General features: G+C 64.5%; 1 protein-coding gene across 5 annotated transcripts; it reads left to right on the plus strand.

The window, feature by feature from the left end:
* Window positions 1-267: 267 nt before the first annotated feature.
* MAFK (MAF bZIP transcription factor K) lies at window positions 268-12,631 on the plus strand. Of its 5 annotated transcripts, XM_046667694.1 has the most exons (5): window positions 269-454; window positions 1,489-1,702; window positions 8,409-8,553; window positions 8,819-8,893; window positions 9,829-12,631. In XM_046667694.1, exons 4-5 carry the CDS (start codon window positions 8,858-8,860, stop codon window positions 10,258-10,260), a joined length of 468 nt encoding a protein of 155 aa, XP_046523650.1. In that variant the 5' UTR covers window positions 269-454; window positions 1,489-1,702; window positions 8,409-8,553; window positions 8,819-8,857; the 3' UTR covers window positions 10,261-12,631. The 5 variants fall into 5 exon arrangements, with proteins under 5 accessions (XP_046523651.1, XP_046523650.1, XP_046523647.1 ...); XM_046667691.1 differs by lacking the exon at window positions 1,489-1,702; XM_046667693.1 differs by lacking the exons at window positions 269-454; window positions 1,489-1,702 and adding an exon at window positions 5,049-5,413.
* The last annotated feature ends 939 nt before the right edge of the window (window positions 12,632-13,570 follow it).

Consider the following 13,570-nt stretch of genomic DNA (forward strand, 5'->3'; position numbering starts at 1 on the left):
TGCCACCAGGCGGGGCGCGCAACACCTGTGAGCACAGGTGCAGCCCGCCAGCTCTACCCAGGTGGGCGCGGGAGGCGCGGACGAGGGCCGGCTCCGTGCGCCTGCGCCAGAGGGGCGGGGCCCTAGGGGGCGGGGCCTCTGGTGTGGGCGGGACGATGGCCCGCGGCGGGGCCCCCGCGTGGGCGGGGCCTCAGGTGGGCGGGGCGGCGGCGCGCGGTGGGCGGGGCGGCGTGACGCGCGCCGACGCCGATCCCGGAAGCGGTGTCAGATGCTGGGAGCCGGCGGGCGGGCGGGCAGGCTGGCGGCGGGCGGTGGGGGGACTTGTTGTTCTTCGCGAAGTCGGAGCCCGAGCGCGCGGCGGAGGCGGCGGCCCGGGGGGAGCGCGGGAGGGAGCGCGAGGAGAGCGCGTGCCCGCGAGGAGCCGCCGCGCGCCCGCGCCCCCGTGCGACGCCAGGTGAGGAGCGAGCGGGCGGGCGGGGTGGGGCCGGGGGCGCTGGGCCCGCCCGCCGCTGAGTCACGGCCCCGCGGACCCGCGCGGAGTGGGGCTGGACCGGGATCCCGTGCGCCGGCCCGCGCACCTGCCGTCAGGTGTCCGCCCCGGGCGGCCGCGGGCTGGGGGGGGGTCTGGTCCCGCCCTTGGGCAGATCGCCTTCCCCTGGGGCCGGGGAGAGCCCCCCCGATCCCAGATCCCCGATCCCTGCCTCCCCCGGGGCCCGAGCTCGGAGGCGGTGGGCGCCCCAGCACAGGGCGGGCGGGGAGCCCGGCACCCCCCCACCCCACCTTGCTCTGCCTTTCCCCCCCACCCGGGGATCCGCTTGAGGCGGGAAGGCGGGGGCGAAAATAAACGCCACGTGCCGGGGAGCGCGGGCAGCGCGTGGTCTCGCTGGGCAGACCCGGCCTCGGTCACCTGGGCGCTTCCGCCGGCCCGGCGTGCTGTCCTGCCCGGCCCTGCGGCCACTTCCCACTCGTGTTCGCGGCGGGGGCCACGCCTCTCTGGGGTGGGGAGGGGAAGGACCCTGCAGGGGACTTCGCGGCCCGAGGTCACGTTCTGAGCAGCTGACCTGCCAGCCGTTTCCCGGAGAGAGCCCTGCTCTGGAGGCGTGGGGTGGGGAGGGGGACAGGGCGAACGTGTCGCTTCCCCCGTGGCCCGCGGTCTCATTTTCCACATCTGCGAACGGGGGGGTCTCCGTGTCTTCTAACTCTAAATGCGGCTTTTTTTCTGTGATTCTGCTGACTTCGGGAAACAGATAATGTCTCTGCCTCTTCCACGCACCTTCCCCGGGACCTCGGAGGGGACGCGGGTATTTGGCTGGGTGCCTAGGTCTGCCCCAGGAAAGGCAGACCGCCTTGCCATCTGTCTGTCGTGGTAGTTTGTGGGGTCTTCTGGGCAACGCAGAACACATGCTGGAGGGGCCCGTGTTCGGGCTTGCTGGAAGTTCCCTGCTCTGTCTTGTGTTAATGATTACGTTCCTTTGACCTTTCACACAGCTGTTGTAGCTGAGGCAGAAATGGGATGTCCCACCTAACAGTTCATTCAGCAGTTGATCAACCCTCAGCCACCTCCTCTTGCCGGGTGCCTGGCCTCGGGAACCCGACACAGAATCACTGGGCTCCCACGAGTGTGGCTTGGGTGCCCACCCGCTCTCCCCTGACCCGTTTACTGGCGTTGGTGAGGTTTGCTGTCACGGCGATCACGGAGCAGGTATCTTGAGAAAGTGCAGCTGTGTGTCCTGTGTGCCAGCTCTGGGGCCTGGGCTCTGAGCCTGGTGTCTTTGGTGGGGGAATGGCGCTGTTTAAAAAAAATGTTAGTCTAAGCAGGTGGGAGAGGTCTGGGAAGTTGCAGGTGGGCTGTGCAGGTGGGTGGGGCACACCTGCAACCTGTTGCATTGTGGGTAGCTGACAGGCTTCCTGAGCATGGCCCTTCCTTGGTGGTGACCCAGTAGGAATGTCCGAGTTTGAGCTCGGGAGAGGGCGTCTGCTTTCATAACTTACAACTAGACCTCTCTTTATTCCAAAATAAAATGTTTATTAACTCAAAAACACAAAGCGAGGCTTCTCCCCGGAGCGCATTTCCTTTTGTGCTTGAAGGTCGCTGGACTTTAAGGGCCCGGGTCCAAGTTCAGCGTCGCTTACTTTCAAGGTGGTTGCTAAAAATGGGAGTTGAGTCGAGGCTACTGGGGGAGTCACTCTTCCTGAGTGCGGGGCTTGCTGTGTTCCAGCCCTTTCTCCAGCGCCTAGGCTGCCACTGCGTGAGGTCGGGTTCCGGTCTGTTCTTTGTCCGCCGTGCACGCTTTCACTCTGCGGAGTTTGTTTACAGTCACAGGCGACCTAGAAGAAGTCCTGCCTGGGTCTAAAGGTTTCTGGTGTGGACTTTCTGGATTCAGGGTCCAGTCCACACGGGAAATGGGCTGGGAGCGTCCACTGTGAAGCTGCTCCCCCTAGCAGTAAACAGTGACTCACCCTCCCTCCCCCCCAACCCCCCCACGTTCTCTGCAATGGGAGATGCATCGCTCCGCTATTTACTTTTGCTTTTTATAAGTCACGGGCTCGTCGTGTTTCCTCTTTCTTACAGTTTCAGGAAACTGAAAGTGTCACCTTAAAGTCATAGGGTTTCAGAGTAGGTAGAAGTGAACCTAGGTTGGCACACAGTCCACACACACACACACCCCCGCCCCCATCTTAGATGAGGAAACCAAGTCCCGAGGGTTCTCGCTGGCCTGCGGTGGCAGAGCCCCGGGTCCAGGGTCCAGTGGGGCACCCTGCCTGATGTCTGGGGGTCCTGGGCAAGGGGTGGCACAGAGGTGTGGGGTAGAAGGTGTCCCCTAGGCTCCCTCCCTTCAGTGCAGTGCTGACACACCTGTTTGTGCGGCCCCTGTCACCTGCCAGGAGTTGGGGGAGCGGGTGTAGGTCAGAGTGCCCCCTGCTCTCCGCCCAGTGAGGGAGGCAGGGCTCCAACAGAAAGACCAGGACCCGGTCTTGGGTGCAGTCCTTGGTGCTCAGGAGAGGGCGCCCACCCATTACAAGGAGGGCAGGAACGGGGCTTTCTGGTGAAGCGAGGGCTGGAGAGGGGAGGGCAGGGGTGACGGGAGAAGGGTGCGAAGCCAGTGCAGATTGCGAGGCGGGGGGGTGCTGTCAGAAGCCAGAGGTGGAGGCCTGGAATGGCGACAGGTGGCCAAGGGAATGGGGAGCTTGGGAGGGACTCTGAGCCAGTGGGTCCCTCCACCTGCCTGGGGGGCTGCATTTGAGGGACTGAGGCAGGAGTCCTGATGAGAAGCGGGGGGCCAGAGCATCTGCAGGAAGACTCGGTTGAGGCCAGCAGGCTGGGGTCAGCGAGCGGCCGTGGAGGGAGAGGTGAGGCCTGGGAGGCGATGTCTGCGTGAATGCCATGGTGGGTCGTCTGAGCTGGAGACACGGGAGGGCAGCTGTGGGAGACGCATGTGTCTCGGGCCTGTCGGGTTTTCCAGGGAGCATCCTGGCTACACGTGGAGGTTGAGGCTGACTGGAGCCCTGGGCAGCATGAGATGGCTGGGGAGAGAACAGAACTCTGAAGGGGAGCCTGGAGGCGGAGGGACCACCCGGAGGGGTGCAAGGGGAGCAGGGACTGGCCTGAAGCTGGGGCTGTAGGAGCGAAGGGCCAGTGGGAGCGAGGGGCCAGCGGGAGCCAGGGGCCAGCGCACGGTGGGGGGTGTGGCATTCAGCCTGCTGTCAGCCCGGCAGCCGCCTGAGTCACCTCCGGATGGAGCCAGGATGACACAGCTTCCTCGAACCGCAAACACAAGGTGACCAGACGTCCCCCAAGCCGGGCAGACAGTCTTGTCTTGCCGGAGGGCAGCCAGCCAGGGCCAGCCTGCAGGCTGGGTGTGGGCCGGGCTGGTGGGGTGCACAGCGAGGTGCTGCGGGACACCCCCCCACGTTGAGGGGAGCTGGGGTGTGACATCAGCGGAACCCTGTGTCCGGAGGCAGGCAGGGTGGTCTGGAGGTGGTCCCAAGCCCTTCTGGTCCTGGGGCCTGTGTTCAGCCGGCAAGGCGACAGGTCACTGTGGACGAGTCAGGGTTTGCTTGTTTGTCAGGAGCCCGCTGTGTGGGTCAGCCCCGCCGTGCAGCCAGCCGGAGGGGTGCTCAGCTTTGGTCACCTGTGAGAGGCCCGCAGCCCTGCAGAGCAGAGGCGGCCACATCTGGGTGGCTTCTGGCTTCAGGGTTTGCACCTGTCAGGTGAAGCGGTTGCTGCTCTGCGGCCTGGAGTGGGAACCTGCTCCTCCAAGACGGAACCCCTTGGCTCCCCTCCTCCCTCTTCCCCACCCTGACAGCCTTGGGGACCTGGGAGGATGGCAGTGGGAGGGGTACCCCACGCCTAGCAGTTGCTGGGAGGCTCCGGAGCGGCCGCCTCCGCTCTCTGCCCGCTGGAACAGGTGCCAGAGGTTCAGCTTCCTGCCCGCATGCAGCTCACAGGCCAGATGAGTGGGTGGGCCAGTCGTTAAGTCAGCATTGGAGCCCTTTGAAACTCAAAACCTTTTCTCCTACGTGATCGCAACCTAGGAGATTATCCTTGGGTGGGGCCCTGGCTCCCATCAGCTGCCTGGCATTATTGGTGGAGAAACCCCCAACCCGGGCCCAGCCCAGAGAGGGCCAGAGTGTGCTGGGGACGGCCAGGGCTGTGAGTTTCCCATACGAGCTAGGGCCAAGAAGTAGGAGTTTGCTGGGAGTTGGAAAGTAAAAAGGGACCTGAAGGCACCCGAGATCCTGGCCTCGGGCGCACCTGCTTCTGGAAGGCAGTGGTGGGCGGTGGAACCTGGGCCACCTGCCCTGCCCTCCCGGAGCGCAGGGCCGCGGTGCCCAGCTCCCCTGGGCAGAGTCGTCCTGCCCTGTTCTTTACGGGCCGGAAGGGGCGGGGCGCCCCGGGCTCCCTAATTTATTCCAAACTGTGCGGTCACTGGAGCTGACTCCATCTGAGCTGCTCGGGTGTTTCCTCTGCTTTTAAAGGAAATTATCCTTCCTTGTTCACCTTGTTTAGATGTACGTCAGAATGAAGTTTCTGGCTTTGGGTTGAAAACCATCCTCTTCAGTTAGAAAAATAGTCGCCCGAAAGGTGTTCCACGTTCTAAGTGCTGACTGCGCCCGCTCCTGACCAGCGGCCCCCTCTGGGCTGAAGGGGACGCGCGTGGTCACTCCCACTTGGATGGGCAAGTGGGTGCACGCAGCGGACGTGCAGACACACCGTTCCAGACGCAGCCTGGCACGGGCCACTGAGCTGCTCGGGTGACTGGAGTGGCATCAGAAAGCCCCTGGGAGCGCGGGCTCTCTGCACACGGCATCGCTAAGACTTGTCGGTCCGTGGACGTGGGACAGCCCAGCTGGAGCATCCTCGTGGGCAGCTGTTGGAGAGGCGTTTTTGGTGCTGACGGTTGCTGATGCGGTAATGTGGTGTTAGACCCTTGACAGGAGGGGAGGCCGGCTTCTGGGGCGCACGCCTGGCCCCACCGCGCCAGGCTGCAGTGTTTAACCCCGGCTGGGTTCCGGCCGGCTCAGAAGACAGTTCTTCCTGTGTGTGCTCTGGTGCCCGTGGAGGTTGCCTGAGGTTCCGTGGCTTACAAATACCCATTTTAGGACAGTTGTTTTAAAATCACTTGTTTCACTGACTCTTTTTCACTCATCCGAAACTCTCCTCTGAACCTCGCTCCTCTGAACCAAAAGCAGGTTGTCCTTTTTCTAATGTTTGGAGTGTCTTTAGGTCGATAGTACATGTGTTTTGTGTATTTTGGGTAGAGGTAAGGGACAGTGCAGTTCTTCTCTGTGTACTGAGTTCCCAAGAGAAGGGCTCTCTGCCCCTGGACCTGGAGCCTGTGGCTGTGCGATGAGGCTCTCGCGGGGCAGGCCGCTGGGGCGCAGACGGGGCGGGCGGGCAGCGCGTCTCTCCAGCAGTTGGTGAAAACTTCCCAGGAAAGCGGGTCCCTGAAGGGGCCGAGGCAGTGGGGGTCCTGCTTATGAGCACAGAGCTGTGCAATGGTGTCCTGCCTGGGGTTTCCCAGCCTCCCCCTGTCTCTGGTTCCTCAGGGGGCCTCTGGTACAGACCCTGAAGTCTGGGGGTTGAGAATGGAGCCCCCAGCCAGGGTCTCTCTCCTAGCGTCACCCATTGGACCCAGCCGAGAACCTTTGGGAGCTGGACAAGACCCTGGGGCCCCATTTCTGATCCCCTCATTTTTAAGGAGAGGAGATTAAGACCCACAGAGAGAAGAGGGTTTACTGAATTACTCCCCAACTTTGTCTCGAGACCAGGGCAGCCATCACCTCGGCACGTTCGCTCCTCTAGTCCTCGTGTCATTCTCTTTGGAGAGAAGGTCTGAGAACTAGGGACAGTTCCCTGAGGTCGGACCCCACCATGGTGCCCTCTCTTAGAGAGAGGCATCCTCCTCGCTCAGACCCCAGGGGGGACCCCAGGGCTGCTCTCCCGTCTCTGCTGAGGCTCCTTGCCCATGGTGGTGGGCCCCCATTAGTCCAGGGGCGCAGGCGAGATGGGCTCAGAGCCCATGAACACGGGGCTATGCCCGGGTGACCTTCACCTTGCTGATGTGGGCGATAGACCCTTATGTGCAGGGGAGGAGGCCAAGCTCGCCGAGCGCTGCGGCCCAGGCCTGTGCGCGTCCTGGTCACCTAGGTGTCCCGCCACGTGATTCCTGGTGGTCAGGTCCCCGGGGGGCATCCCTGCCCTGAACACGGCCCATGACCTGGCTGAGCTGGCATGTCACCATCCCCGGGGGGGGGGGGGGCACAGAACGCCTGGGGGGTGTGGTGGGGGGTCTGAGCAGGCCCCTCCTTGGCTGGGGCCTTTCTTTTCCCATCGGGTCCTGGCAGGGTGGGAGGGGCCTCGGGGCTGTGGGAATGTGAGCTCCTAGCTCTGTAAACAGCTGGTGACTCACCACACAGCTATGCCCTGGCGGCTCCGGGCCCTTGTGTGCTGACGTGCTTGGGAGTGTGAGCTGGAACGGTCCCCGCCGGCCGCCCGCCCGCCATGGAGAAGTTTCTCAGGCTCTCCCAGCCGCCGGGCTCCCGCCGGCCTCCTGGAGACTCCTCCAGCCTGGCTTTGACCCCCGCACCTGCAGGGAGGGGCGGGCCTGTGGGGTGCTCGTTGGTGCCCCCCAGATGCCAGGGCATCAAGCCACTGTCAGGAAGCGGCTCTTAGCTCCCTGCTAGGGTTGCCTCAGCCTGCTGTGTGTCTGGCTCGGGCACCCGTGTGAAACCTTGCGAGGGGTGCCGAGGAGTGCGGGCCCCCGGAGGCCATACCCGGCTCAGCCCCGCTGCCATTCTGCTCTCCACCTCCATCATTAGTACCTGGGAGAGCAGCCACGATGCAAGGGGCAGTCGGCGTCTGCAGGCCTGGGTGCCGGCCCCTCTGTCGTGTTGGCAGCCTCTGGGGTGAGGGGTGGGCGGGCCCTTGGCGGCAGGGCCAATGGTGGAGGCCCAGGCCACGCTGCAGTGAGGGTCCCAGGACTGCGGGCGCTGTGGAGCCCATCCCCCTGAGTCTAGCTCCCCCAGATGGAGGCTTTGATGCGGCTCCGTCTCTGGGGCCCCATTTCCCCTCCTTGGGCGCGTTTCTCTGACGGTCTCTCTGCTCAGTTCACCTCACGTGGCGTTTGGAACCTGGGGAGCGGACCCTGATCCCGTAAGCTGGCATCAGTGTGCCAGGTGCCTGTTCCCCTCCTGCCCCCCTGGCTGCCAGGGCACCAAGGGTTTGTTTACTGTCCCGCAACCTGCCGTGTCTGCACCGCCAGCCCGAAGCCATTGTTGCTGTGGGCTTCTCTGTTTCCATGGCGACCATCAGGGGTTGGCTACTTCCCAAGGTCACCATGGCAACTATCAGAGGGGAATCATGCTTGGGATGCTTTGGCTGGCTTTTTCATGAATGATTAGAATGTGTGACACAATGCAGACGCGAAAATGAGAAGGGCGGGCGTGGGGGGGCTGGCGGGCGGCGGGGACGACTCCCGCCAGACAGTCCATGAGCTCGCGAGGTGGTGGCTCCCACCTCCCGGGTCCAGGCTGGCTGGCGTGGGGAGCCTCTGGCCACCGTCTGGGCCTCAGGTCATGGCTGTGGGGCAGTCTAGGTGGCGGCGGTGATGTCACAGCTGCAGTGCCCTTCGCGGAGGTGGGTCTGCCGGGAGGGCGGGGCTGGGCTGGGGCCGACACAGGGCTCCACCCGTCCCTCGTTGGGGTGAGCTCTGCAAGGGCAGGGGCTCCCCGAAGGGGCCCTTCTTCTCGGGGAGCCAGGCTGGGTCGGGGGTGACAGGCTTTTGGCGGGGCAGGGTGCTGCCCCTGGCCGGCGCACTGCTCAAGTGCTGGGCACGGCTGTTCTCGGGAGGGGGCCTGGCCGCTGCGTGCCTCGGCCCTTCACTGTGGCCTCCTGTGCCCTGCAGGTGCGAACGTCGGAGCTCAGAGGGGGAGTCAGAACAGGAAGCAACAGCTGCTCACACCTGGCCTCACCCCAAGGCGCTGGTGCTCACAGCACAGGCCCGGCGGGCAGCGCTGGACGGCCGTGTGGCTACCGGGCAGTGGGACAAGGTGGGTCTGGGCGGCTCCCTGGGCTGATGCTGGAGTGGGGGGCGTGGCCGAGCAGAGGCTCAGGCCCGGCCAGGGTGCCCCCCTGGGGAGCTCTCAGGCCAGGCTGGGCTCCTCCTTGCTTTTGTGGGGCTGACTGGATGGCACAGTGCGAGGAGCCGAGCCTCCTCGGAGCGTCTCTGCAGTGGGACATCCCTGCTTCAGGTCACTTGTCACGGCAGCGCAGCCAGGACCTAACCACGTGCGTTTCTGTTCTGTGATCCTGCAGTGATTTCCCGCAGTTCTGTCCGGGTGCCTGTCCCAGGTTATGACGACTAACCCCAAACCGAACAAGGCGTTAAAGGTAAGGGGCCACCCTGTCTCCACCGCACAGCCCCCTGTCCCAGGACTGCCCGGACCGTGAGGGAGGAAGGCCTGTCACCTGGAAGAGGGCGGGAGGAGGTGTCCCCGAGAGATGTCGACAGAATCGAGGGTTGCAGCCTTCGGAGACGCAGGCTTACGTCCAAGGACATAACTCCTGGGTGGAGGGGGCGGGAGGGATGGTGCCTCCTGGCCAGGATGTGCTCATCGCCCCGGCACCCGGGCGTGGGCAGTGCGGCCTCTGGTCCCGCCAGGCCCCGGGCAGGGCACGTGTGAACGGTGCTGCTCCAGCTCCCCGGGCCTGGCTCCAGCTGCCCACCTCCTGGGGCTCTCAGCTTTGGAGGCCAGCGTGTGCCCTTGGGCCGGCCGTCTCCTGGCTCGGGAGCAGAGCTGGGTCCCACTGGAGCGGGGACTCTCGGTATTTGTGGGCTGTGCCTCTCCAAGCCCCTCCTGAGGCCCTGCAGGTGGATGTGGCCGTGTCCCGCCAGGCCCTGGCTGGGCCCTCCCAGGTCCGAGGGTGTGGAACAGTAGGCTGCCTCGCCTTCCCCTCGCTCCCCTGCCCGTGTCAGTCCTGCACCAGGCGCTGGAGACCCACAGAGGGCAGCACGCGTGCAGGCTGCGGCCTCGCAGAGTTTGGGTGGCAGACAGTAACCGGGTAATGGCAGGTGGGGCCAACGGCCCCCATCAGGGACCGTCCTGCCGTACATCCTGTGCACAATGTTGAGTGACCCCACAGTGACCGTCCCCATTCCCTGATGGAGTGAAGGCCAGCCTGCGATGCAGGGGGGCCCTGCCAATAGCCAGGCTCGTCCACGGCAACGTTCCAAGTGGTCCTCTGGGGTCCCTGCAGCGAGGCCTCCCTGCTGCCCCCCTCGCGCCCCTGCGCCCCGGTCCTGACCCCGTGCTGTGGCCCCGCAGGTCAAGAAGGAGGCGGGCGAGAACGCCCCAGTGCTCAGCGACGATGAGCTGGTGTCCATGTCGGTGCGGGAGCTGAACCAGCACCTGCGGGGCCTCACCAAGGAGGAGGTGGTCCGCCTGAAGCAGCGCCGGCGCACGCTCAAGAACCGCGGCTACGCTGCCAGCTGCCGCATCAAGCGGGTGACGCAGAAGGAGGAGCTGGAGCGGCAGCGCGTGGAGCTGCAGCAGGAGGTGGAGAAGCTGGCGCGTGAGAACAGCAGCATGAAGCTGGAGCTGGATGCCCTGCGCTCCAAGTACGAGGCCCTGCAGACCTTCGCCCGCACCGTGGCGCGCGGGCCCATCACGCCCACCAAGGTGGCCACCACCAGCGTCATCACCATCGTCAAGTCCGCTGAGATCTCCAGCTCCGTGCCCTTCTCGGCCGCCTCCTAGTGCCGGCCCCGGTTGGGCGAGGGGGCCGGCGGTGGGGCCAGAGGGGCTGTCCCTCGTGCTTGTTGGAGGGTCCCATGGGGAGCAGACCCCTGAAACCCCGAGTCCAAGCACAGGCTCCCGTGGGCTCCTGGCGGGGCGAGGTCACAGGGGCCTGATGAAGAGTTAGGGGCCTGTGAGCCCGTGTGCCGCACGCCTGCCCACACGCACATGCACACACACGCACCTCGCCTTCCTCTGGGCCCTGCCAGCTCTCTGCGGACTGTCTCTCTTCCGGAGCCTGTGTCCTGTGCCGGGGGAGTTGGAATGTCTGCAGGGAGGGCCCTCAGCAGGTCCCTGGCCCTGTGGCCTGGGTGGCAAGGGCTCCGTCTTCCACCCCTCCCACCAGCAGCCTGTCAACACACGTCATCGTGCCTGTCCCCCTGCCACCTCAGCAGAGCACCTGCAGCACCAGGGGCCTGGGAGGAGTGGCTGGTTGCAAGTGGTCCTGGGGGGGGCCTGTGGGTGCAGGTGCATGAGTGTTGTGAGTTTTCTCTCTGTGTCGGGGTGGCCGGAAGGAGGTCCCTATTGAGGAGCAGTGGCAGCCTGGCCTGGGGACCCAGCCCCCACTGCGGCCGCCTCGCAGAGCCCGGGAAGGTGGTGCCCAGCATGGGAAGGGGGCGATGGGCCTTGGGGGCTGGGAGGTGGGTGGGGAGCAGGTTCTGTGCAGAACGGCGGGCTGTCAGCGAGGCCTCCGGAGCGGCCATGGAGCTGGGGGGCGCCTGGCTGCCTGTGGCTCCCACTGCTGGAGGAGGTGAGAGAGCAGGGGGCTGGGTGGGATCAGAAGATGAGGCGGGCTTGAATGGGGCAGAGGAGGTGATGGTGGGCGAGGTGGCAGGCTCTGGGCCAGGAAGTCCACACGGACCAGACGGGCCTCCCGGAAGCACCTGGATGGTGTGTCAGCACAGAGGAGATGAGGGGACTCTGCAAGCCTGGTGCTGAGTTCCCTGGAACCTTCACCGGCCCTTTCTGGGGCAGGTGACCTTTGCTGGGGCGTCCCTTCCTTGAGAGCCACCGCGGGGGCTCCCTGTGTGGGCCGGGCATGGACGGCCACTTCTACCCCTCCTGGGAGGATGCTGGGGCCACGGCCCTGGGTCTGAGTGAGCTGCTGAGCCCCATCACTGGCCGGAAGCCTCTGGGCTCCAGCTCCCGGTTTCCTCTTGTGCCCTGCCACCCAGGGAGACCCCAGCAAGCAGGTGTCAGCTGTGCCAGGGTTGGGGGAGGACTGACAGCCCCAAGGGCTGCGTCCAGCTTCTGTGTCTGCTGGCAGGAGCAGACAGAAGGCATCTGGGCCTCTCCAGCAGCATTGCCACATGGCCTTGTCCCTGTCCTGGGAGAAGGCGGAGGGTCTGGGGCGCTGGATCCTTACACAGCCCGGTGTGTAACAGAAAGGCCCGGTGTGTAAGCAAAAGCTGTTGATCGCATAGCCATGGTAGGTAATCCACATTGGATGTCAATAAGGACCATGGGGAAATATTTAAAAAAGAGAGAAAAGTATATATATATATATATAAAATTATATACACATTTTATCGTACAGACCTTTTGTAACTCTTTTCCTGTTGGGTACTGTCAGCCTTTGAGAGCAGAGCAGCCGTCGAGGGCAGGGCAGTGGGAACCTGTCGCCACCCCGCCTGGCTCCTCAGGCACCAGCTCGCAGCCCGAGGTGGAAGGCCCGGTCGCCTCCCGCTGCCCTTGGTCTCCCCTCCTGCCCATCTGACTTGAGTCCCGCAGATGACCTGGGCGCACCCCCCGCCCACCCTGGCCGGCTGTCCTGCCCAGTGGCCGCCCTGGGTTCACAGAGCGCCCCGTCCCGTGGGGTGCAGGTGGGCGAGTGCTGGCTGGGGCCTCCACGCTCTGGGAGGAGCTGTCCCCGCGGCTGCCCATCGCCCTCCCGGGATCAGGGGCCAGGGAAGGAAGACTGGCTCGCTCCCTCCTGCTTTTCTTTTTGGATCATTGAGATGTCATTGTCACAATTTTAATATATGGGTTTTTTATTTAAGACAAAAGGCAGGGACGTCTTTGTGGCGTGGGTTTGTCCTCCTGTGCTTCTGACTCACGAGTCCCTGACACCCGCAGGGCCTGGCCCCCCGGGGGACGGGGCCTCCCCTTCGTAAGCTCGGCACCCACCGGTTTTCCCCGCCTCTGCCTGCCCAGCAGTTTCATTTCAATATTTATTTTTGTGCTGCTTTTATCATGATATAAATTATTGAGAAGAGACCTTATGTCGTGGCCCACACCTGCCCTGTCCCCTCACGGCCACCACCTAATTTATTGCTGTACATCTCTGCTGTGACGCTTTTGTACCTTTGCAATAAAGACTTTTCTGGTTTCAGGTCTGTCTCACTGTGTAGTGGGGGCTTTGGGCCAAGACCCCCGGTCCAGGGCCCATCCTGTCCGCTTGGTGTCCTGGGCCGCTGGAGGCCCCCACGTCCTCCCCAATCACCATAGGCCTCTCTGAGCGCAGGTTGGCTTCCCAGGCTTTAAGGTCCTGTCAGGACAACTCCGGGGTGGCTGTCGGGTCACTTTCTGGACAGTGGGCGGAGTTCCCGGAATCCTGTCTGTCCTGACTAGGACCCCCAGTCCGTGGCCACAGCCACTCCTTTCCCGCTGGGAACAGCCCCTCCCTTGGGCAATGTGCCCCGGTCACCAGGCAGGCCCCTCACCTGGGTTTGCTGGGCTGGGGCCTGGAGATGAGCTTGCGGGACGCTGAGAGAGAGACGGTCTGCCTGGGGCAGGGGGCAGAGCACCCTGGACGGTGGCCTAGGGTCAGCACACTCCCCCGAAAAGCCAGAGCCAATGGCGGGTCCTGTCCCCTCGGGATGCTGACCCCTCCTTGCCAGGCCTTCCGTGGTGGGCAGCCCCGGCCTACCGTCCCTGCGAGGGCAGGGGGTCAGCACTTGGCCTCGGCCTCGGACGGAAGGCCAAGCTCCCAGGGAGATCTCAGGGCTTCTGAAAGCTGCCGGCCTCCTGCTCCTCCTGTGCCCGAGCTGGCCAGGACCGCGTCGTGTCATCACCAAGGGGATGTGCATCGGTGCCCTAGCTTCTGAGTGTCCTGGGCCAGTTCCCGGCCCCCTCCAAACCTCACGCCCCGCTTCTGTGAAGTCAGGGTGGGGATGAAAGTGCTCAGCACAGTGGGGTTCCTAGCCCCGAGCTTGTCAATGGCAACCATAGATGCTTTCCCCCAGCCAACCCTGGGAGCACCCCCAGCCCCCGCCCACTCCTCCTCGGGGAGCCCCAGGCGGCAGCGCCGTGACCAGAGCTGGCAGCAAGC

The sequence above is a fragment of the Equus quagga genome, chromosome 7 (assembly GCF_021613505.1).
Source record: "Equus quagga isolate Etosha38 chromosome 7, UCLA_HA_Equagga_1.0, whole genome shotgun sequence".
NCBI lineage: Eukaryota > Metazoa > Chordata > Mammalia > Perissodactyla > Equidae > Equus > Equus quagga.

Coding starts and splice junctions, on each gene's coding strand:
- MAFK (XM_046667695.1), top strand. CDS start 8,858: ATGACGACTAACCCCAAACCGAACAAGGCGTTAAAG. Junction 8,894..9,828: donor AACCGAACAAGGCGTTAAAG/GTAAGGGGCCAC, acceptor GTGGCCCCGCAG/GTCAAGAAGGAGGCGGGCGA.